This window comes from Globicephala melas, chromosome 19, assembly GCF_963455315.2.
Source record: "Globicephala melas chromosome 19, mGloMel1.2, whole genome shotgun sequence".
NCBI lineage: Eukaryota > Metazoa > Chordata > Mammalia > Artiodactyla > Delphinidae > Globicephala > Globicephala melas.
Window position 1 is genome coordinate 3,959,946 of NC_083332.1, and position 20,718 is coordinate 3,980,663.

Consider the following 20,718-nt stretch of genomic DNA (forward strand, 5'->3'; position numbering starts at 1 on the left):
GAGGGGCGTGCCAAATAGTCCAGGACCAATCCGTGGCCGAGACAGGGAGGGGCCATCCTCTCGCCAATCTGAAGTGCTAGAAGGCGGGCCTGCCAGTCCGTGGACAGCTACGGCGCCATGAATATCTTACCCAAGAAGAGCTGGCACGTCCGGAACAAGGACAATGTCGCCCGCGTGCGGCGTGACGAGGCCCAAGCCCGGGAGGAGGAGAAAGAGCGTGAGCGGAGGGTGCTGCTCGCTCAGCAAGAGGTAAGCTCCCAGTCCGGCCGGGCGGAGCGCCCAGGCGCCTCGGGAGGGACCGGAAGTGGGGCGGCGCGCAGGCGCAATGCACACCGTGCGGAATTAGGGGCCAGGCTCCCTGGAAGCGTGTGCGGTCTTTTGCGTATCCCACCTCGAGCTCTCCCTGGTCTTGGTTCTACCCACTCCTAGAGTAGGAGCTCATGAATAAACGAAGCCCTGGACAATTCAAGGAAACTCGGACCACTTTTTAGTTTACCTGCACAAACTCCCTATTTAGTAAGCGCCTACTCTATGCTCGCCCCGTGCAGAGCGCTTGACTTGCCAAATCTCTCAAGCACTGTTCGTTCTTAGAGAGGCTGTCATTTCCATTGTCCAGAGAAGTGAGATGGCTTCAGAGAGGAAGACACAGCGAAATGACAGTGGAACAAGCCAGTTCCGCTCTGTCGGGCGAGCCTTTTGCCTGCACCGCTGCCCACACACAAACACTACAGGCTCTCTTTATAACTCCTAACCTGTTTGGTTTATACCTAGCTTCCTGTCCTTTGGCTAATCTGATTGTCAACACTGGCTGGGAGGTAGTCAGGGTTTTTAAAATTCACATTTACCAGTAGAAATTGCAAATCAACTGAGGATAGTGACATGGAGCCCTGCCTGGAATTCAGATCACCTGTCCTAATACACGAATTGGCTGCCTTCGTAGCTGTTTTTACTGTGTCACTCGAGATTGGGAACCCCCCTGGTTTACTGTTTGAAAGGTAGCTTACAAACCCAGGCGTTGCCTCATTCCCCCACCCTCTCCGCAGGCTGGGATAGGTGCCTCTTCTGGGCTCCCAGTGCCCCTGCTCCCTTTCTTTACAGCCCCCAGCACCACGGCCTGTGGTTTTCTGTGGTCGGCACCAGGCTCACAGTTCCTTGAGTCACATCTAGGTTCTGAATGTTCTGCCTATACCTTTCTTTTCCCCCAGGCCCGCACAGAATTCCTACGGAAGAAAGCCAGGCATCAGAACTCACTACCTGCGGCTGAAGCAGCAGCACCAGGAGCCCCAAGCAGTTCTGGCCCTGTGGATCTGTTTCGAGAGCTGCTGGAAGAAGGGAAGGGGGTGAGCAGAGGCAATAAAGAGTACGAGGAAGAGAAGCGACGAGAGAAAGTAAGTCGGTCTTGCCCTCTTCGTCAGAGTCATGGATGGAGCTGGGGGAAGGGGAGCACCTTGCCCGTCAGGTGTGACTAAGGAGTGTTTAGGGATATGGTGGGGATTAAACAAGCTAATGTAGGAAACTCAGAACCGTACCAAAACATAGCACTTAAGAGGTGTTGGTTATAGCCGGCAGCTAGGTACAGACCTCTCAGGTCTCTCACTTGCTGTCCAGAGCCTATAGATACTTGCGAAGTGTTAAGGGGCTTTTAAATGTAGATCAGATCCTGTCAGTCACCTGCTCTCAGGGACTTCCCATCAAACTCTGAACTTGCCTCCTCCCCCCACCTCAGTCATTCCTCTTCCTTGCTTGCTTCTGTCAGGTTTTTCTTCAGTTGTCTCCCGAAAGATGCCTGCCTTTGAACCCTAACCTAAACCAGTTCCACCCTGTCCCCTCCTTCCTGTGCTTTTTGTTTCTGAAGCTGCCATTGTGCCCCCGGAGCAGGAGCCCCACACGTACTGGTCTGTTGTGTCCCCAGCACCTGGCAGAGTTGGCTCATGACACGCCTGTTGGCTCAATGTCTGGTTCTGCCTCGGGAACCTTGGGTGTCCCTGGGTTCCCCAAGGGGAGACACACTTGACATTCTCACTTCCACATTTTGTCTTCCTCAGGAGATGCAAGAGAAGGCTCTGGGCATCCTGACGTACCTGGGCCAGAGTGCAGCGGAAGCCCAGACTCAGCTCCCTTGGTACCAGCTCCCCCCAAGTCGGGGCGGCCCCCCGTCTGGTCCAGGACCAGATGAGAAGATCAAGAACCGCCTGGACCCTCTGGGGGAGATGCAGAAACATTTGGGGAAGAAGAGAAAGCACAGTGGTGACAATGGCAGTCACAGCAGAAAGGAAAAGGAGGGACCTGAGAAACGACCCAAAGAGTAAGGAGCCTGGGCCTTGGGGGTTGGCCATGGCCATGTGGGCACCATGGAAGCTCTCTCTGGTTGGGACAGGAGGGCTCTGGGGTCTAGATACGTGTTCTCAACACGTGGTCCAGGGACCCCGGGGGTCCTGACACCCCTTCACGGGGTCTGCGAAGTCAAGCCTATTTTCATAACATCATTTAACTTTTTAACTCTCGTTCTCGGGGTCCCCAGAGGCTACATGATATGAGACGACACCACTGATGTGGCTGGTGGAACATTCGCTTGTGTTAAGATTTCTCATTTTGTATATGCAAGATATTGACAGATAAAATCCACTGAAGCAAAGCTCTCTGAGGTTCAGTTTTTGAGACCAGAGTGTGAGAACCACGGGGCTAGAATAAAAGCAGGTTTGTGTCCCTAGGATGCAGACCCCTGAGTGTAGATCGGGTATACCGACCCGTCAGCTTTCTCCCACAGATGAGGGAATGGGGAGGGCCAGGTTGTGCTCAGTGCCATACAGCCGCTTAGTGGTGGAGGGGCACCCACCTGTAGAGGTGGTGAGGCCAGCTTCAGGGTCCCAGCACCAGTCTGCTTCCCTCCCAGGTGGCAGCTCCCTCCCAGAGGACAATGGGGGAGGGCGGGGCCTCCTGGGACTACCAGCTTTCTGAACCGACTCTCATCTCCTCCCAGACCCCCGTCCCTGGACCAGCTTCGAGCTGAACGTCTCCAGCGGGAAGCGGCCGAGAGGGCTCGGGCACAGGCCCTGCTGGCCCGGATTGGAGGCACGGCAGCCCAGGAGGATCAGCCAGAAGAGGTGGACGATCGGCGGAGGCGGTACAACTCCCAGTTCAACCCCCAGCTGGCCCGGCGCCCCCGCCAGCAGGAACGCCCCCTGGCTCACTGACTCAGGGGGTACAGGAGAGGCCGCTGCTGCCAGCCGTCATATAAAACTATTTATTCATAAATATTTTCCAAAATGAAAATAGGTTTACCAAAAAAAGTCCCTCACTGGGGAGGGGAGGAGGGGGCAGCCCTCGCCCCCGGGCCCCCAGGGTGGGGCTGAGAGAAAGAGAAAGCCTCCCAGCCCCCTCCCTGCTTCCTGGGGGAGGGGGCTGCCCTATGGCCTGGGGCCTCCCCCCAGTCTTCCAGGGCAGGGCCCTCACCTGGGCAGGGGGATCAGCATGCGGGGGGAGGGAAGGGTGGAGGGAGGGGCCGGTGTCACTGGAGGTCCCGGTCCTCCAGGTAGCGGTACTCAAAGGTGAAGCCTTCCTTCTTCCGCTGGCCCCACTTCTCGTAGTCAAAGTAGATGTAGGTGCCCTGGCCGGGGGAGAAGGCGGTCAGTGAGTGGACGAGGTGGTCGGGGGAGCTGGCAGAGGGACAGGTCTTAGGGCCATGGAGGAGCCAGGCACCAGGCCAACTGCCCTGCATGCACACGCCATCTCACTCCACCCTCACAAGGCTCTTCTCAGGTGGGAAACGTCATCACTCCTGCTTCAGAGGAAGCAGAGGGAGGCGCAGGGAGGTCACATGCCAGAGCCGGGCCTCGACCCCGGGCACGTGTGCCAAACATCCTATTGCTCCTCTCGATGGCTTTGGCTTTCCAAGCACTGATCGAGTGCTGAGTACGTGATGTATGTCCTAGGGTTTAGTCTTCACAAAACCCCTGAGGCCATGGAACAGGCTTGGAGTCTACATACATCCAGGCATGCTGCCAGGACAGACGTTTTACTGGCAACAGCGGTGGTGTGGGAACTTCTGAAGGACTGATGCCTGGAAATACACTAACTTAGAGGATTACTTTGGACCAAACCGGGAGGGAACAGGATGTCTGTAGTTAGTGTCCAAGATGACACAGTGGGAATGGGGCCGGGTTCTGAATGAATGGTGGAAATGCTTCAAAGAACCTGAAGGAATGGAGGGGAGGAAGTTCCCTGAGGACAAGGCCCTTGTTCAGTGCTTGGCATCAGGTAAAGATTTGGTGGAAAAAAACCACTGTGGAACATACCAACTCAAAGTTGAAATAAAGTCCAGTACGCCCATGACACTACATAGCAGGCACCATTTAGTACTTACACGCCATTAACTCATTTAATCCTCATAACAACTGCATAAAGGTAGGTGCTGTTACCCCGTTTTTACAGATAAGGAAATAGAGACAGATGTTCAAGTGAATTGTCCACGGTCACCAGCTAGAGCTGGGTTCCAAACCAGGTAGTCTGGCTCCAGAGTGTTTTGCAAGTGGGAGGTCCCAATCAATCAATTACGAGAACAACAAAAGAGCTTCCCCATCCGTGTTTGCTGAGCCCCTCTGCTGGGTGCTGGGGACTGTCAAGGTCCCCGAGCAGTGCAGCCCATGGTCTTGGGTGGGAGACACCACATCCCCCCACCGTGCCAGAGGAGGGGCGGAGGCACAGGCTGTGTGTGTGCCTGGGGAAGGCTCCTCTGAGGAAGGACATGGAGGCTGGGACCTCTGGGGTGACCGCGAGCTGGCCAGTGAGGAAGAGGACAGTGTCCCAGGCAAGGCAGATGGCCTGAGGGACCGAGCTGGCTGAAGGTGGTGGCAAAGGGAGCGGGCAGCAGGGCTGCCAGTCTGCGTGTGGAGTGGGGACTCTACCCGGACTCAGCCAGCGGGACCAGAGTGGACAGGGCACAGGGAGGGGCCCTCACCTGCTCAAACTCGTCAGTGATGGTCTTGGGCTCCTCGTGCCTCTGGAACCACATCATGTACTTGGTGTGGAATCGCCATGACTGCTTCTTTAGGGCCTTGGCTGCCAAGTACTGTGCCTTAGTGCCCTGAGGAATGAAGCATGGAACGGGGGATCAGGGGGCCTCGCAACTGGGTGGGGGCCAGGTGGACGGGGCAGGGCGACAGGGCTGACCCCAGGCCCCGCCACAGACCGAGGTTGGGCCGGACAATCCAAGTACGGATGGGCTGGGGCACAAGACGTACCAATGCTGGTCAGGAGAAGGAAAATGAGACGGGAGGTGGAAATTGCTTTCAGAGAAGCTTTGAGAAGGAAGAGAAACTAATCGTGATGAGAGCTGAGAGGAGGCAGTTTAGAAACTTTCTCAAGGCTGGATGAGGGAGGGGGTCACTGGTGACACACTGGGTTATGCAGAGGTTGGACAGTTCCCTAGCGGGTCCCCAGGGAGGCCCGGGTACGTGCCAGCGAGCAGCGTGCTGGCACAGTGCGAGTTATCGGGACGGGCACTGTGGGGCTGGGCTCCCTGGGTGCTGCGCTAGACCAACCCAGCCCTCAGCCTCAACTGACCTGACACCTCAGCACTGGAGTGGGGACAGGGAGGGGTCTGGTTGGGGGGGGGGGCAGGACTGGGGGAGGGGGAGGGGTGCGGTCCCGGTGGCCGCAGTGGGGCACCCACCTCACCCCTCCAGCCCGAGGGGGGACGGCGGCGGTGGCGGCGAAGCCGGGGGGCCCGAGGCTGCCCCGGGGGCCCTGCTGTACCTCCAGATAGTAGAAGATGAAGAAGAGCGTCTCGGTTGACAGCCGCTGGTAGAACTCCACAGTGTCCGAGTGCGGGGGCGGCATCTGGTGGTGGTAGGGGGGCGTCGGGCAGGGGTTCCGGGGGAGGTACTGCCTGTGGGGGGACAGGATGGTCACTGCCGATGCACGGCAGCCCCCGGCCTCCCTGCCTTCTCTCCTCTCGTGGATCAAAGGGAGCGTCTCAGGCACCACATCACCCAGCATTACCACCTCAGTCCCTGTGTCCTGTGGGGAGCCCAGGTCAAGGCTCCCTCGGATTCAGGGGCCCCGTACCCACCCCACGTGGCCCCTCACCGGATGCGCTCAGAGTCTGAGGGGTGGGGCATGTGATGCCAGGCGGCCTCTTCCATGGCCTGCTGGTAGAGCTGCTCCTTGGTGAGGGGCACAGGCCCCAGGGGACACACACCCAGTGACAGCGGTATGTTCACCTCCGACAGCTGCAGGGCCGGCTGGGCCGAGGCTGGGGGAGCTGACGTGCTGCTCAGGATGATGTCTGCGGGGAGGGCAGAGGTGGGGCCGGCGAGCGGTGAGGCTGGTGCATCCGGCCCCTCCTGGACGGCCCGCCCCACCCCTGGAAGCTCACCTCGCTCAGTCAGGTGCAGCGTGGGGACGGGGTCCTCGATGCCGGAGCTGATGGCTGCCCGCTCCGCCATGGACTTCAAAGAGCTCAGAGGCTCAGGGGCCTGGGGAGGGAAGAGGTGCCTGGCCTGAGGTCCAGGGCCGAGGGCTGGCACTGGGTCCTCGTGGGCCCCGGCACCCTCGCCTGCTTCGGTGGGGCTTCAGCTAAGCCAAGGCCGTTAGTGTAAGAGCACGTCCACTGCAGCACCTAACAGCGGGGAGAAAACCTGGACACGACCAAGTGTCCACTGACAGAGGGGTGCCTAGCACGTGTGGACCCTGCTGTGCAGCCCCGTGACAGTAACACACCAGCGGAGAGCCCGCGCGCCACCGCCGTCACAGAACCGGCAGCAGCGCCCACTTGTCTGCACGCCTACACGCTGGGAGGAGCCCGCCCACTGCCGGCTGCCCCACGTGCGTCACTAAGACCCCCTGCCCCTCTCCGCGGCCACCGGCCACCGCTGGCCACTGGCAGTTGCCTTCCACTCCTCTCGCCACCCCACTCCCCACGCCCTTCAGTCACCGAGGTCTCTCTTCCCTCGGAGGCACCTGCACTGCCGCCCCACACCGTCCTGGTCTCACAGGCCCCCGAGGGACCTTTCCAGCCATGTCTTTCTCTGTCATTTTTCTACTCAAAACCTTTCCACCACTCACCCAGTAATTAAAAAAAAAAAAATGTTGTGGACCTGTTTTGAGAATCTCAAGGCTCATTTCTTCCCCCAGAAAAATGCATACACTGAACTTCCTGTCCGTTGTATTTCTAAACTTTGGGTGCTCACTGGGAGCCAGAAACTCTCCTGAGAGCTTTATGAGGACTATTCCCAAGCATCCTATCATATTTGAGGAGTGACGGCAATTACTTTCATTTTCCAGATGAAGGCAGGTACAGGAGGCAATGAAGGGCTTGGACCCCGACAGTGGGGCCCTCCTCGCCCTGCCTCCTGCGGAAGTGAAGTTAAGACACACTGGCCCAGGGACTTCCCTGGCAGTCCAGTGGTTAGGATTCCACACTTTCACTGCGGAGGGCCTGGGTTCAATCCCTGGTCAGGGAACTAAGACCCTGCAAGAAGTGTGGTGCGGCCAAAAAAAAAAAAAAAACCAAAATAAACCCCGAAACACACTGCCCCAGATGGTCACCTCACATCCTGCTGCTGCCCTTTCAGACTCTGGCCCTGCAGCCAGCCTGCACCCCGTTCCTCTCGCCTCCGCTGAACCCTGCTTCCCAGCCTTCTAACTACAGCTCTGGCATCAGCCCCCCATAGAACTCCAGCCCGGGGGGGGTGGGGCGCTTCTCCCTGTCAGCCCCGCCTGCCACTGTGACCCCACACGACCTGGCCCTGGTTCCACCTCACAAACGTTGCTGGGCTGCCTCCCCAGGTTAAGTCAGATACGCACGTGGGTCCACAGCACCCCGGCCCCCACCCCACCTAGACATGCGCGCCATACAGTCCCACTCTGCTCCCTGTACGGAAGGTGGGAAGTGGCTACATTTAGCCAGCACGAAGTGGCTCAGAGCAGACGTCAAGTGTTTTCTGGACTTAAATGTTTTTGTAGAAGGCAAGAGGGTGGTAAGCTCTGGATGGTGGGTCATGCGAAGTAATACGTCTTATGGGGAGAAATGACCGAGGGCTGGAAGGAGGGCGATGACAGTGGACACCCGGGGAGCGAGCAAGCAAGTACAGTCAGGAGCAAGGAAAGTACCCAGAGGGACAGAGACCCAGGTGGGGGTGGCAGAGAAGCCCGGAGATGATGTGAGCGCGCAGGTGTGCCAGGCGAGAGAAGCCAGAGCGACACAGCGAGGGCTGGAGGTGGAGATGGCAGGTAGAGACCTGTAGCCAGGGGACAGCGACCATCTGCAGTGGAGACACAGGGCCAGGACAGAAAGGCTCGGGGCCCGCCGGGGATGTGCGGGGCCCACCTTGATCTCCGGGGCAGCGCTGAACTGTGGAGGTCCATTGAGCAGGGCGCCGGCTGCCTTGGCCTCGCTGAAGCTGGGTGTCGGGGAGCTGGGAGGGTTCACAGGTAGTGGCACCAGGAGACTGGGTCCCCCCGAGTTGTTCCCTGAGCCTGGGGCCACGCCCCCAGCCCCCGTTGGGGCTGTCGCATTGGGTTCCTTCCTGGGGAGGGGTACAAAGGGTTGGAGGCTCAGAGGAGGGTCCCCAAAGGCGGGACGGACAAGAAGACTTGGGTGATCGGGGAAAGGAGTCAAAAAGGGAGAATGCACAGAACATGGGGCCAGCTGAGGGACGCAGACAGGAGAGAAGCTCTCTGGGCGAAGGGAGAACCCCACCCCTTGCCATCACTTCCCAGTAAAGAAGGGCTGCGGATGTGGGAACAAGCATTCTCAGGACGCTCCCAGAGACCACACGCCTAAACGTTCTCTAGGAAGCAGGTGGGACCACTTCTTACACGGAGTGGCCCGTGGAGAAAGGGGTGGGAAAGAGCCACACAACAGAGCAGCCCACCTAGAGCCCAGGGGTGAGGCACCCGGGGAGGAGGGAGGGAGGGAGGGATCCGGGGGGTCTTCCCCATTCCCACAGAGGACGCTGCGCTCTCTCTTGGGCCACTCTTCTGGGAAATGGTCTGACCTACGATCTGGAGGGGTGGCTGGGGAGAGGACGGACTGGGACCCTTCACTGTAAGAAGTGGACGCTGAGCCCCTGACGGAGTGAGGAAGGCCCTGGGGCAGGACACAGAAAAGGGAGGAGGTGGCAGGGCACGAGACTCCTGCAGGAAAGGGAGAGCCAGAGCGTTCCAACAGGTCCCCGGGGGGCTCTGAGAACAATCCCACTTAGGCGAGGAATGTTCTAGGGCAGAGCTGGGGGACACACGTATACGATACCCCAGCTGGGAAGAAGTCGGGACTCAGCACCTAAGCGGGTGGGAGAGAGCTCTGGGGGAAGTCCCCACTGGCAAGGGCAGGGCCTGGATCTGCACCATGTGGCAACCGTGTGGGCGGCCCTGTGCCTCCTCGTGCCAAAGGCTGCCTGTCCCCAGCCCTGCCCGAGGCCGGACACTCACGAGGTGCTGGGAGGTGGGTTGTGGGGGCCAGACGGGGGGCCCAGGGCCTGGCTGTTGGCACTGCTGCCCCCGCCGCTGCTGAGAGCCACCTCTGCCGGGCTGTCTGCCACTACTGAGCTGTAACCTGGGGGAAGGAAGAGGGGCTGAAAGGGGCCTGCGGCAGCCACCCCAGGACCCCCCACCCGGCCGCCTCCCACTTACTGGTGGCGCCGTTCTGCTTGCCTCCACCTCCGCCTCCGCCGGGCTGCACGCTGGGGGGCCGGGGCTGCGCGGGGCTGGGCCCACTGGAAGCTGGCGGGGCCACAGCCTGGGCGTAGGGGGCGGGCGTGCCCGAGCTGTGGCTGGGAGCTGGGCTGGCCTTGGCGCCCAGGGCGCTTGGGGGTGCTGCCGGGGCAGGGGCCCCGTTGTTGCCAGGGGCGGTGCTCAGGGCAGAGGCGGCGGGCGGGGGGCCGGAGGGGTAGCTTGGCGGCACAGCTGGGGACTGAGGGTGCTGGCTGCTGTGGACAGGCTTGGAGCCGTTTTTGGCTGGAGACTGCAGGTGGGAGGGAGGAGAGGGTCAGGACACAGTGGGCCGCAGGTCTCGCCAGCCTCCCGCACACCCCTCCCCGGAACAAGGCTCCATCCTCGGTGCTGGCCTTGCTGCCCCTCCCTGGGGACCCAGATGACCCCCATTCGCCCTCATGGCTTCAACCTCCACCTTCATGCGCACAACACTCGTGCATTTCTAGCCTGCATCCAGCTTGCCATGTCCTGCCTGGACATCCCCACGATGTCCCACAGGGATCTGAGACACCACTTGGGTGTAAGAGAAACCCATCCACCTGATGACAGGGCAGTAGTGGGAAACACATCAATGTCCTCAGTATGAGGTTAGCTGGACCCAGCCAGAAGTCCAAGGGGAGAAGAGAGGACAGCTGAAAATAGGATAGTAATTCTGAATGTCACTTAAAGGGTCCCAAAAGCAACTCAAGGGGCCGTTAATGACCAATACCCCAGAAAGCACGTGGGGTAACGTGCGCCTGACAGCCCGCGGCTGAGCTGCTGACCACCCCTCTCAAGCCTACCCGGCAGCCGTCCTCGCCGCTTCCTGGACCCACCCTGAGGCCCCACAGGCACCTCACGCTCACTCTGCACCAAGCAGGACTTGCGATCAACTCCTTCCCGACACCACGCATGGTCACCCGGGTCCCACACCAGCCTCATCAACTCTGCCCTCAGGCTCTCCCTCGGGACCAGCCCTCCGACGAGCCCACAGAGGGGTTTCAGGCTCACTTTCCTCCTGCCTAAAGATAGCATTCCGGTGCAGCAGCATTTCCTAAAGTGTGCTGCTGCCCTGGGACACGTGAGCAGAATCCACAGGGTGCACTAAGGAGAAAAAACTCTCGGAGGCACTTCCCCTCTTGGAAACTTGTGATGTACACCATCTGCGCAGCCAAGGCCCAGAGCGCGCCCAAGAAAAGAAACCTATGTGGTTTTTGACCTATCATTTCTGGGGCTTGCTGGGCCCTTTCAGAGCTGGTCCACCCGGTGTGGGCCCCCTAGCCCGACAATCTAAGGTCCTGCGCTCGCGGTCAGCCCAGTGGACCTGGCTGGGCTCACCTCTCCACACTTCCACGTCCACCACGACTGGCCTATGTCTCCTGTCGCTGCCCCACACGGGAATGTATCTTCCTCTAATGCCCAGGGCAGACGCCCTTCCCAAGAAGCGTCTCCCAACCACAGCACCAGCCACGCACCTGTCTGCCTGCCCATCAGTACTGCAGGCCTCCCTCAGGGCAGCCTGACCCACCGCGTCCCCAAAGCCCAGCATGGGGGCCACACTCAGGCCTCAGTAAGCCTCTGGAAACCAGCGAAGGAGCGAGTGCTGGGCCCATCAACGTCCGACGCCCATCGGACCCACCTGGCTGATTTCACTATCCGTCGAGCGTCCCCTCTTCTTGTCATCTTCAGAGTTTTCCTGAGGTTTGAGAGGTGCAGTCAGAAACCTGTGTGTCTCTAGGGACCCGACAGAGACACCAATCTCCGAACCCCCGGATCTGAACCCAGCTGACCTACCTTCCAGACCCAGAGCTGTTCAAGCCCTTATGACCTTCATCTCACTGGGGAACCTACCTAAACCCTGCCCCTTAGGGTGCTTGTCTTCTGGGGGCCAGCACCACGTGCCAGGCTCTTAAGGGTCCAGGAACCTGCTCTCCTTCGAGTATCCAACCCTCCATCCCTTCCCAGGTGTCCAGTGCCCAGGCTCCTCGGCACCCCAGGCACCAGCCTCCCTCCACACTCAGGACCCACGTGTGGCCCTAACCGCCCTACCGGCAATCTACAGCCCTTGGGGCCCAGACCCTGGATACCGAGGTTCCCCTCCTGCAGGACATTTCCTCAGCCCCCGGCCCCTGTGCCCTCCGCGGAGACTCAGACCCACAGGCCTCACCGTGGTGCAGTTGGCCGGGCTGGGCGGGATGGGCGAGCTGGAGGTGGTCGAAGTGGGTGTGCTGCTTGACTGGTTGAAGATCTCATCCTCCATGTGACTGTGGCTGGGCGGGGAGGTGGCGACCAGCGCCTGTGCTGTGGGGGCGTGGAGGCTGTATGAGCTGGTGGGGACGCCTTCCCCCAGGCCTCCACCGCCCTTCACCCGCAGGCCAAGCCCGGGCCTCACGAATGTCCTCGAGGTCCAGGTCGTCGTAGAGGAACTCGTTCTCCTCAAAGTCGGGGTCCTGGGACGAGTCCACGTAGTACTCGACGTCGTCCTTGATCTTGCGGATGGCGTCCACGAGGATGGAGTCATTGTCCAGCATGCGCAGGATGGTCTCCAGCATGCGCACGTGGTAGCGGTGCTTCTCGATATGCCGCTTCAGGCCCTCGATCCGGTCCTGCTTCTGCTGGCGAGCCCAGGGCCAGGCTCAGGGGCTGCAGGGCCTGCCCTGCCCCTCCTGCCCCCACAGAACCCGTCCTCAGTCCCTGACCCTGGTGGAGACCCAGAGGCCCCACTCCAGCCCCTCCGGGGTCTGCCCGCCTTGACCCCTCAGGGATCCCGCAGCTCCTCCCACCCCGACATCCCTGGAAACTGCTGAAGGAGCCAGGGATCCCGGCGTCTCCCCTACAACGTGGCCCGATCTGCACCCCACCTGACCGTCCAGCCCACCCACCAGCTCCGACCACCTTCTGGAATACAGGAGCACAGCCGCCCCTGTCTTGCTCTAACAGTAATAATGGCAATCCCCGTTTGGGGGAAGCTTGTTGTTTACAACTCTGAGCATCTGTCACCACCATGACCCCCACCCCCAACCACGTGTCCCTAAGAGGAAGCCCAGATTCAGAGGCCTGTCTCCTAGGCTCCCTCCCAAGGCCCCACTCCCTTTAGGATTTGACATCCTAGCCCCAGTTCCAAATCCCTCCTGACTGCAAGGACCTCCCTCCAAGCCCACGCTTCCAGACCCCTCAGTCTCAGACACCCAACTCTGGCACACCGCCGCCCCCAGCTTCCCGAAGAGCCAGCTCTCTGTCCCCCGTACTTCCTGGGTCAATACGCAGAGAGAGTCTGCAGCCCTAGGAACTCGGACCCTACAACCCTGGCTTTCTGGAATCTGGGTCCTGAGCCCTGACTTTGTCTCAGACCACTCTTCTCCTCAGCCTCAATGAGCCGCTCCTCCATGCCCCGCCTTGTCCACACCTGCTGTCCTCTCCTTAGGACCCGGGCCCTCTAGGTGCTGTGAGGCCGCAGCCACAGCTCCTCAACCTCCCCGCCCTGGGCGGCCCTCGGGTCTCACACTTACTCTGCGACCCAAGCAGAGCTCAGCATCTTCCCCCAAAGGGCTCCTCTTCTTGTCGGCTCCAATGTTTACCCAGACACCCAGGTGGGACCCTGGAGTCTGCCTCATCTGTTCCCTGCACGCCCCACCCTCCAGTCAGCTGCTAAGCCCTCCCCATCCCACCCCTTGACCCCCTAATCCTAGCTGCCAGCCCTGTCTGCCTCAGGAGCCCAGGCCCCGACTCCCGCAGCCCGGAAAGCCGGCCTCTCCTGATCGCCAGCCCATCTCTGTCCTCTGGGCACAGGGGCCCCCCACTCACATCCTTGTCGCCCTTCTTCTTGCGTGTTTGCACCGACAGTGACTCCACTTCACTCTCAAACTGGTCCACCTGCATGTTTAGGGTGTCGATGGTATTCTGAGGGTGGGAGGGGAAAGGCAAGCGGTCAGCCAGAGTCCTCTCATACAGCCAGGGTCCGGGCCCCAGGTCACCTCCTCCTCTACCCTGACTCACCGTGAGCCACTGGCCGACCTCCTCCTTTTCCTTCTGGGCAGGGTCCACCTTCTGTGCCAGGCCCAGGCCCTCCTTGCTATAGGCTTTGGTCTTGGTCTCTCGCTCCACAACTTTGAACCGTTCCATTTGCTGTGGAGAGCAGAGTTGGAAGGGGGATCCCAAAGGTGGGAGAGCAGCTGACTCAGGGCCAGTGGACACTCAAACTGGAGCCCCACTCTCAGGTTCCCAGCCCTTTGCCTCCCACCTTCCCCAGGTACAGAGACCTCACTCTTCTCAGGACCTCTGGGGACCCAGGAATCCGACCACCCACCTCTCAGGTAGCAGACTCTGGGCTCCTACCGTCTCAATGAGCTTGCGGTTGTCTATAAGCTGCCTCTTGTCCTTGATCTCATTGGATGCTACCCAAGTCTTGATCTGGTCCCTCAGCCGCTGGAGGTGGGAACAGCAGGACACTCAGGACCCGGGCGCCGAGGCCCCCGCCCCCTCCTCTCCCTGTTCCCCCCGCCCTCAGGACACAGGAGTCCGGGCCCCCAGCCCCCTCACTTGAAGCTTCTTAATCTCCTTCTTTAGATCAGCCTCATACTTTTCTTTCTGGTTCGCGTTGGCTGCATTGTGGAGCTGAGGGATGGAGAGAATCCAGGAGTTTGTGTGGTGCTGGCTGCCCTACTGCCCACTCCAGTGGTAAAACTCCAGTCTCTCTCTGCGGGCTGGGGACTCTGGGGACAACCCCCCCAGGACCAATCCATCTCAGAGCTGCTTCTCTGAGGTCCTTGGCACCTGGACATGCAGGCCCTCTCCCTGGCTGACACTCAGGAACTCCTCAACTTTGTTCTGTTCTCTCCTCCCTAGAGACCCACCCAGATTTTTAGGGGCCAGCCCCTGTACCTTCTGCCAAATATCTTCAAACTGCTCCACGCCCTCGGACACCTTCTTGAGGCAGCGATCAATCTCACCTGGCCAGGGAGGAAGGCAGGCTGTTAGCATCCTGCCAAGGCAGCAGGGATCCAAAGAGGAGTTCCGAGGAGGGTGAGCACGTGGCCACACAGGCAGCAGGCAGTGGACCTAGTACCTTGGAGTTTGCGCTTGTCCGCCATCTTCCCTGCCCTACAGACGCACTCTCTTCATACTCTCTTGGAGAAGGACGCTGCTGGGAGAGATTGGGAAGGAATACACATTTACTCCCTGGCTGGTCCAAACCCAGAGACATGAACGAGGTTGGGAACAGGGTGCATGGGATGGAAAGGGGAAGATGCATTTACTATCTGATGACAGACTGGGCCCAGTTCTCCTTTTGCTGCCTTGACTGCCCAGCACAGGGTCTGGTCCAGAAAAGGACTCTGGAAGTTTGCTGAAAGAAGGAAATAGATATACTATTTGGGACTTCCCTGGTGGCACAGTGGTTGAGAACCCACCTGCCAATGCAGGGTACACGGGTTCGAGCCCTGGTCCAGGAAGATCCCACATGCCGCAGAGCAACTAAGCCCGTGCGCCACAACTACTGAGCCTGCACTCTAGAGCCCACGTGCCTAGCCCGTGCTCCGCAACAAGAGAAGCCACCGCAGTGAGAAGCCCGCGCACTGAAATGAAGAGTAACCCCTGCTCGCCACAACTAGAGAAAAAGCCCGCGCGCAGCAAGGAAGACCCACCACGGCCAAAAATAAATAAATACATAAATAAATAAATAAGATATACTTTTTGTGTGCCTCTGACCCAGGAAGTGGAAAACTCCTAGAGCATGGAGCACTTTCTCCCCAGATGATACTCAAAAGGATTTTTTAGAGCAGAAAAATGTCATGCAGCACACAGCTGCCTGCTAGGGACAAAGGCCTTAGACCTGGAGACCACAATTCCCATAGAGAAGTCAAGCACACAGGTGACCAGAATCCTAACACAGGGAGAGGTTACTCCTCAGACAAGTCAGGAGACAAAGAATTTTGCATCCCATGGAGAAGGGCATGATACCATTTATATGTGTATCAGTTGTAAGGAACAAAGGGGAAGTGCAGTGGGGGGACACGGAAGATGCCTACAACTGTGAAAGCTAAACCCACCCACACAGACATGGCTGGATCCCAAGCAGAAGAGGGCTTTAGACCTCTGACAAGTTTATTCTAGAGAAGGATCTTTAAACCAAAGGAAATAATACTCCTAACCCAAAGAGGGTAATACCAAAAAGGGTTACAGGTTTGGGGGCAGAACGCGTCACTCGAGAGAAGAGCAGGAGAAGAGAGAACTCTTACGAAGATGAGAGGATGAAAGGGAACCTGAACTGGGAGGGAGCTATCGGCACACACGAAGGAATTGCATGTCAAGTGCACTACTGGTAATGTAGACTCAGGGAAACATAAACCCTCAGACAAGCACCCAATACTTAGAGACACTGGCACCTCCATCCTAAAGGAAGTTACATGCAACCCAGAGGGGACTGAGGTCAAAGGGCAGTCACCAGAAGCTTTCGCCAGGGCCCGACACCAAGACCAGGAGAGATGGGGAGCCTTGGGGAGGAAGAGCTATGACTGTGCTGCAGGAGGTCCCCACTCCCAGCGAGGGGGCCTCTACTGAAAAGCATGGCTTCCTGAGACCTGGGGAGTGCCCACTCAACAGGCCTAAGGCAGGGTGCCCCAGAGCAGCCCCAACTGCCCAGGCAGAAAGAGCCCTACACGGAGGACTCAGAGCCTTAACCCAGAGGGAAGTCACAGCAAGAGGGCCCCCACCCACTGGGAAGGGAACGCAAAGAAGAGTCCAGCCCAACAGAACCTTCCACAGTGACAGAAACGTTCTGTATCTGTGCCACTGAACGCTCGACAGCTCCAAACGTGGCTAGTGCAACACAGAATGGAATGAAAAATTTTTCTGCTAACTAGTTAAAATTTAAATCACATGTGGCTAGCAACTACTGGTGGCACAGGGTATCAGAGAGCACGCCTTAGAACCAGAAGCCCACGTGACGGGGCTGGCCCTCAACCTCAGAGCAGCGTCCTCCACAGGGACCCACTTGCATGACGGCAGACCTTTGACTTGGGGGAGCGTGGATCTCCCCCGTAAAGGAGCAAGCAAGAGGAATGGCAGCACCCTTGGCCCAGGGCTGGCTGACATGCCAAGGTGGGGCGCAATCCCAACACGGGAAATTCCAGCTCCAGGAAGGCGAAGCCGCCAGAAAAAGGATTCAGGAGAGAGTTGCACAGAAGGGACTCAAACTGAGGTGGGGCAAGAGCCTTTGACCTGGGAGCTCACACAAGGGCCTGGACCCCAACACTGAGGTGTGCAGGAGAGTTTTTGCTCCAACACCCCAACGCTGAAAAGCCTCTTACTGCCCAGGGGTGGGGGGTGGGTACAGGAAGCTTAGACAGGCGCTTATACTCCCGGCCTCTGTCCCAGGAGCCCAATGCTGGGGCACGGCCGGGTGGTCCAGCCCAAAGGGACAGGACGCCCAGTTTACACCCCTAAACAAGGCACTGCACGCTTTAGGGAGGGGAGGCTTTCTCCAGGTCCCCACACTGAGTGGGCTGGGACACCCAGCCCAGCTGAGGAGTTGATACCCTGCAGAGGAGGCAACAGACGGTGGCAGCAGGAAGTCCTGAAGGAGTCGGAAGCAAGGTGCCAAGGGAACAAGAGCCCCCGCCGGGAGAGTGGGGTTTCAGACAGAACCTCAAAGTGGGCAACAGCTGAGACCGGGAGACCTGCCCCGAGGAAGGCAGCTCCTCCAGAGAAGGGCAAGTACGCCAGGCTCTCCACAGAAAAACCCCACAGCAAAAGGGTGCCTGTACCTTAGATCCCCAGCAAAGGACCAGAAAGGAAGCTGGGGCCTGAGTCCTGAAGTAGAGATGCCCCCACAGAAGAGTCCCATGCTTAGAGGGCTGGGAGCCCCAGCGCTCTGGGAGGGTCCACCAAGATGCTCCAGGGAAGGTAACCATGGCAGGCCCACTCTGAGACAGGCAGGCATCTCAGGGAGAGGACCTGGTGTCCTCACCGCATGGAGTCTCAAACGGCACCGAGGAATCTGGGAACCTTGGCCCTGGAGACTTAACCAAAAGACTCTGTCCGAGAAGGCACATCCCCACGAGTAAGGAGCCTACGCTGAGCGGGTGGGTAGGCTGAGCCGTGTGCCAGACCCACAAGAGCCAACACCATAAAGTGAGGGGCTGAAAGTAACAAAGAGCCCCCAACGGCACCTCAGGGGAGATGACACTGCCACACGGAGCGGCCTGGTGAGGAGTGGGGCAGGAGGAGCAGAAAGCTTAGTCCTGGGGAACCAAGCCAAGCGGTCCCCAATCCTGGGGCTGTCACGTGCCGATACACAGCAGCCGTGTACCGTGGGGAAAGGAGATCGGGCCTGATGGGAAGTGACGCTGGAAGGCCATCCTGAACTTGGGAGGCTGCTGACGCTGTCACACAGAGATCTGAGAGGCTGGAAGGTGGATGTATTAGGTCCTGGGGCGGAGGGAGTTATCTCCCCACGCGAGGCCCAGTACCAAGGGTGGGGGACTGGAAATCCCACCTTGGAAAGGTTATACCAGAGGAATCTTTAGTCCTGGGGAAGGTGACAACAGTGGGGTCGCCCCCTCAAGTCTCGGGGATCTCACACCCCCACGTCAAGGAACCTGTGCCTCAGGAGAGGGCAGAAGCCTAGTCCCACCCAGTGGGACATCACAAGCAGGGGCTGAAGCATTAGCCCTGGGCACCAACACCTGAGAGGGTCCTTAGTCCCACAGGAGGGGACACACAGAAAAGCAGAGACACCTCAAATCCAAGAGTGGCCAATACAGGCAGGAACCTTACCCCTGGAGGAGGCAACACTGAGAGGCTCCTCGTCTTGGAAAAAGGCACCACTCCAGCCCCAAAACCCCACACCTCACAGTACAAGAACCTCAAATCTAATAAGTCTTAACACTCCTAGGGGGTTCTAGCAGGGTGGGCATGGGTAGGGATGAGCCCTGGTTCTACGACTGTTACACCAAGAGGGTTCTCTAGTGCCGGGAAGCTCACACACCCACAATGAGGAGCCCTAGAGGAGCACCGAGGGGGTGGGATCCTTGACCCCTGGAAAGACGATACCCCAGTGGAGGAACTGATGTGAATACAGATAGAAGCCTCAGACTGAGGGAAGCGACAGCCTACACGCTGAGGGCAGTGGCGGCAGGTGTCAAAAAAAACAGTACCGAAAGGACAGGAGCATCAACCTCGGGGGAGGTGACAGCCCCTGAGCTAACAGGCAGGTCCTGCTTAGACACAGGGGGGCTGGCGCTGCCCACAACAGGAGATCATTAACAACGTGGAGAAAGCAGGAACCTGGGAGGTACCACCAAGCGAGAACCAGGTACCTGAGACCCAGGGGAGCTCAAGAGCCCCACCAAAAGGACCCCGAGGCGGGAGTGACATCGAGAGGAAGCCCACACCGGGAGGGAGGTGGGCAGAGTCTGGATCCAGGCAGAGCTCACAACCAACAAGCCAGAGCTCACATCCAACAAGCCAGAGACCGATACCCAGACCCAAGAAGTAAGAGCGCAGGCCTGAGCGGGTGACGCCGAGAACAATCCTGACTCTCCAAGGAGTAAGGCCTGGGTTGTGGGACGTGGAAGCCTTAGACCTGGGGAACTTTTCACTACAGAGGCGTAAACTTGGGCTGAGGCTCCAACTCCTGGAGGTGGCATCTTCACTCCAGGGGAGTTCATCCCCCACCCCATCCCCAAAGAGGAGAGTGGCGCCCACGGTGGGAGGGGAGCGGAGAGAGGAGCGCTGGCCCCGGGAAGGCTGACCCTCTCTCGCCACGGGGGTCCTCAACCAGGGGACTCGCAGCCCCACACCCACGCGGAGGGGGCAGCCTCGCCCGGAGACCGCTCCCCAGCACAGGGGCTGCTGCCGAGGGGGGCAGGCACCTGAGCCCCGAGAGGGCGGGCACCTGCGGCCAAGGCGCCTCCATCCTTCCAACTCCTCCCGACGCGGAGAGGGGCGGGCACCTCGCACCCTCACACCCCACGGGGGCTCGACGCGGACGCCGCGCGGGGCCAGGGTCGCGGGAGGACCCCCGGGCGCCGCCGAGGGGCGTGGAGGAGGGAGCGGGGGCGGGGGAGCCGCGCACCGCCGGGCCGACGGCGAGCGCCGGGGCCGCGCGGTGGCGGGGGCGCCGCGCCGGGGGCAGCCATATCGCGACAGGCGGCGGGGTCGCAGGGGCGGGAGGCGGCGGGGAAGGCGGCCGACGGCGCCGGGGGAGGAGGGGAAGGGGTCCGGCCCAGTCGAGCCTGACGCTCTCACCACAGGAGCTGGCGCCGCCGCTGAGGAGCGTATCGCGACAGGCGGGGGAGGCGAGCGCCCGCCGCCTTTTTCTCGCGCCCCGGGCCCGGGCGCTATCGCGATAGCGGCGCGAAGCGGAAGTGGGGTGGGGGGAAGTGGGCCCGGGGTTGTTCTGACGACGGGGGTCGGGGCTCAAGGGAGGCCGCGGCGTCTGCCGATGGCTCCGCGGAAGCTGACCGGGCCCGGTCCAAGATGGCGGCGGCGGAGGAGGCCTCCCCTCCTCTCTTCTCGTCTCTGGCGCCGACCCGCCCCCGAGCCCCGAATATAGGCCTGTCATTGCTCCGGCCGCACGTCGCTCTTGCCCCTCGGACGCGCTCTATTGGTTCTTGGCGGTGATGCGGCCGGCCTCCTCTCTCCGATTGGACAATCTCTCCAAGGCGCGGCGTTCGATTGGCCTCCTGCGCGGGCTGCTAGGATTGGCTCAGGTTTTCTTCCCCGCTCCTCCGCCTCCTCCCGCCTCGGGGCACAACACGCCAGCGCGAGGACTCGTGCGTCAATCCAGAGACCTGTGTCGTGCTGATTGGATACACCCGCCCCCTTTCTCTTAAACCAATTGGTCGGAGGGAGGAGCTAGGCTGATCAGGGGCGGGAAGTCGTCCGTCAAGTTTGGAGCCGTTTTCAATTGGCCGTGGGGGGACATTCTGCCCTGAAGTCATTGGCTGGTCCAGGAAGTGGGTGGGGAAAGCGAAGGAAGGCATGGAGAGTGGGTGATAGAGGCCGCGTACCTAATGGGAGAAA

The 20,718-nt window shown here is 59.9% G+C and overlaps 3 protein-coding genes across 9 annotated transcripts; 1 reads left to right on the plus strand and 2 right to left on the minus strand.

Moving 5' to 3' along the window:
* Positions 1 to 71: 71 nt before the first annotated feature.
* On the plus strand, positions 72 to 5,136 carry LENG1 (leukocyte receptor cluster member 1). Its single transcript, XM_030847927.3, has 4 exons — positions 72 to 249; positions 1,206 to 1,388; positions 2,046 to 2,305; positions 2,981 to 5,136. Exons 1-4 carry the CDS (start codon positions 118 to 120, stop codon positions 3,192 to 3,194), a joined length of 789 nt encoding a protein of 262 aa, XP_030703787.1. The 5' UTR covers positions 72 to 117; the 3' UTR covers positions 3,195 to 5,136.
* CNOT3 (CCR4-NOT transcription complex subunit 3) lies at positions 3,223 to 20,181 on the minus strand. 7 transcript variants are annotated; one of them, XR_009560150.2, is made up of 18 exons: positions 19,942 to 20,181; positions 14,759 to 14,833; positions 14,575 to 14,642; positions 14,233 to 14,307; positions 14,029 to 14,118; positions 13,690 to 13,818; positions 13,498 to 13,593; positions 12,086 to 12,308; positions 11,861 to 11,994; positions 11,333 to 11,389; positions 9,634 to 9,964; positions 9,433 to 9,556; positions 8,330 to 8,528; positions 6,377 to 6,476; positions 6,088 to 6,286; positions 5,672 to 5,887; positions 4,958 to 5,083; positions 3,223 to 3,607 (listed from the first exon to the last, which is right to left on the minus strand). XR_009560150.2 is itself a non-coding variant. In XM_030847903.2 (18 exons), the coding sequence occupies exons 2-18, from the start codon at positions 14,781 to 14,783 to the stop codon at positions 3,509 to 3,511; spliced, it is 2,205 nt and encodes a 734-aa protein (XP_030703763.1). In that variant the 5' UTR covers positions 14,784 to 14,833; positions 19,942 to 20,180; the 3' UTR covers positions 3,223 to 3,508. The 7 variants fall into 7 exon arrangements, 5 of the variants coding, with proteins under 5 accessions (XP_030703763.1, XP_030703761.1, XP_030703762.1 ...); XR_009560151.2 differs by having other exon boundaries at positions 12,086 to 12,305; positions 19,942 to 20,180; XM_030847903.2 differs by having other exon boundaries at positions 5,755 to 5,887; positions 12,086 to 12,305; positions 19,942 to 20,180.
* Positions 19,467 to 20,257, minus strand: LOC138842441 (uncharacterized). The gene is made up of 2 exons (XM_070044338.1): positions 19,647 to 20,257; positions 19,467 to 19,545 (listed from the first exon to the last, which is right to left on the minus strand). Exons 1-2 carry the CDS (start codon positions 20,255 to 20,257, stop codon positions 19,467 to 19,469), a joined length of 690 nt encoding a protein of 229 aa, XP_069900439.1.
* Positions 20,258 to 20,718: the final 461 nt, after the last annotated feature.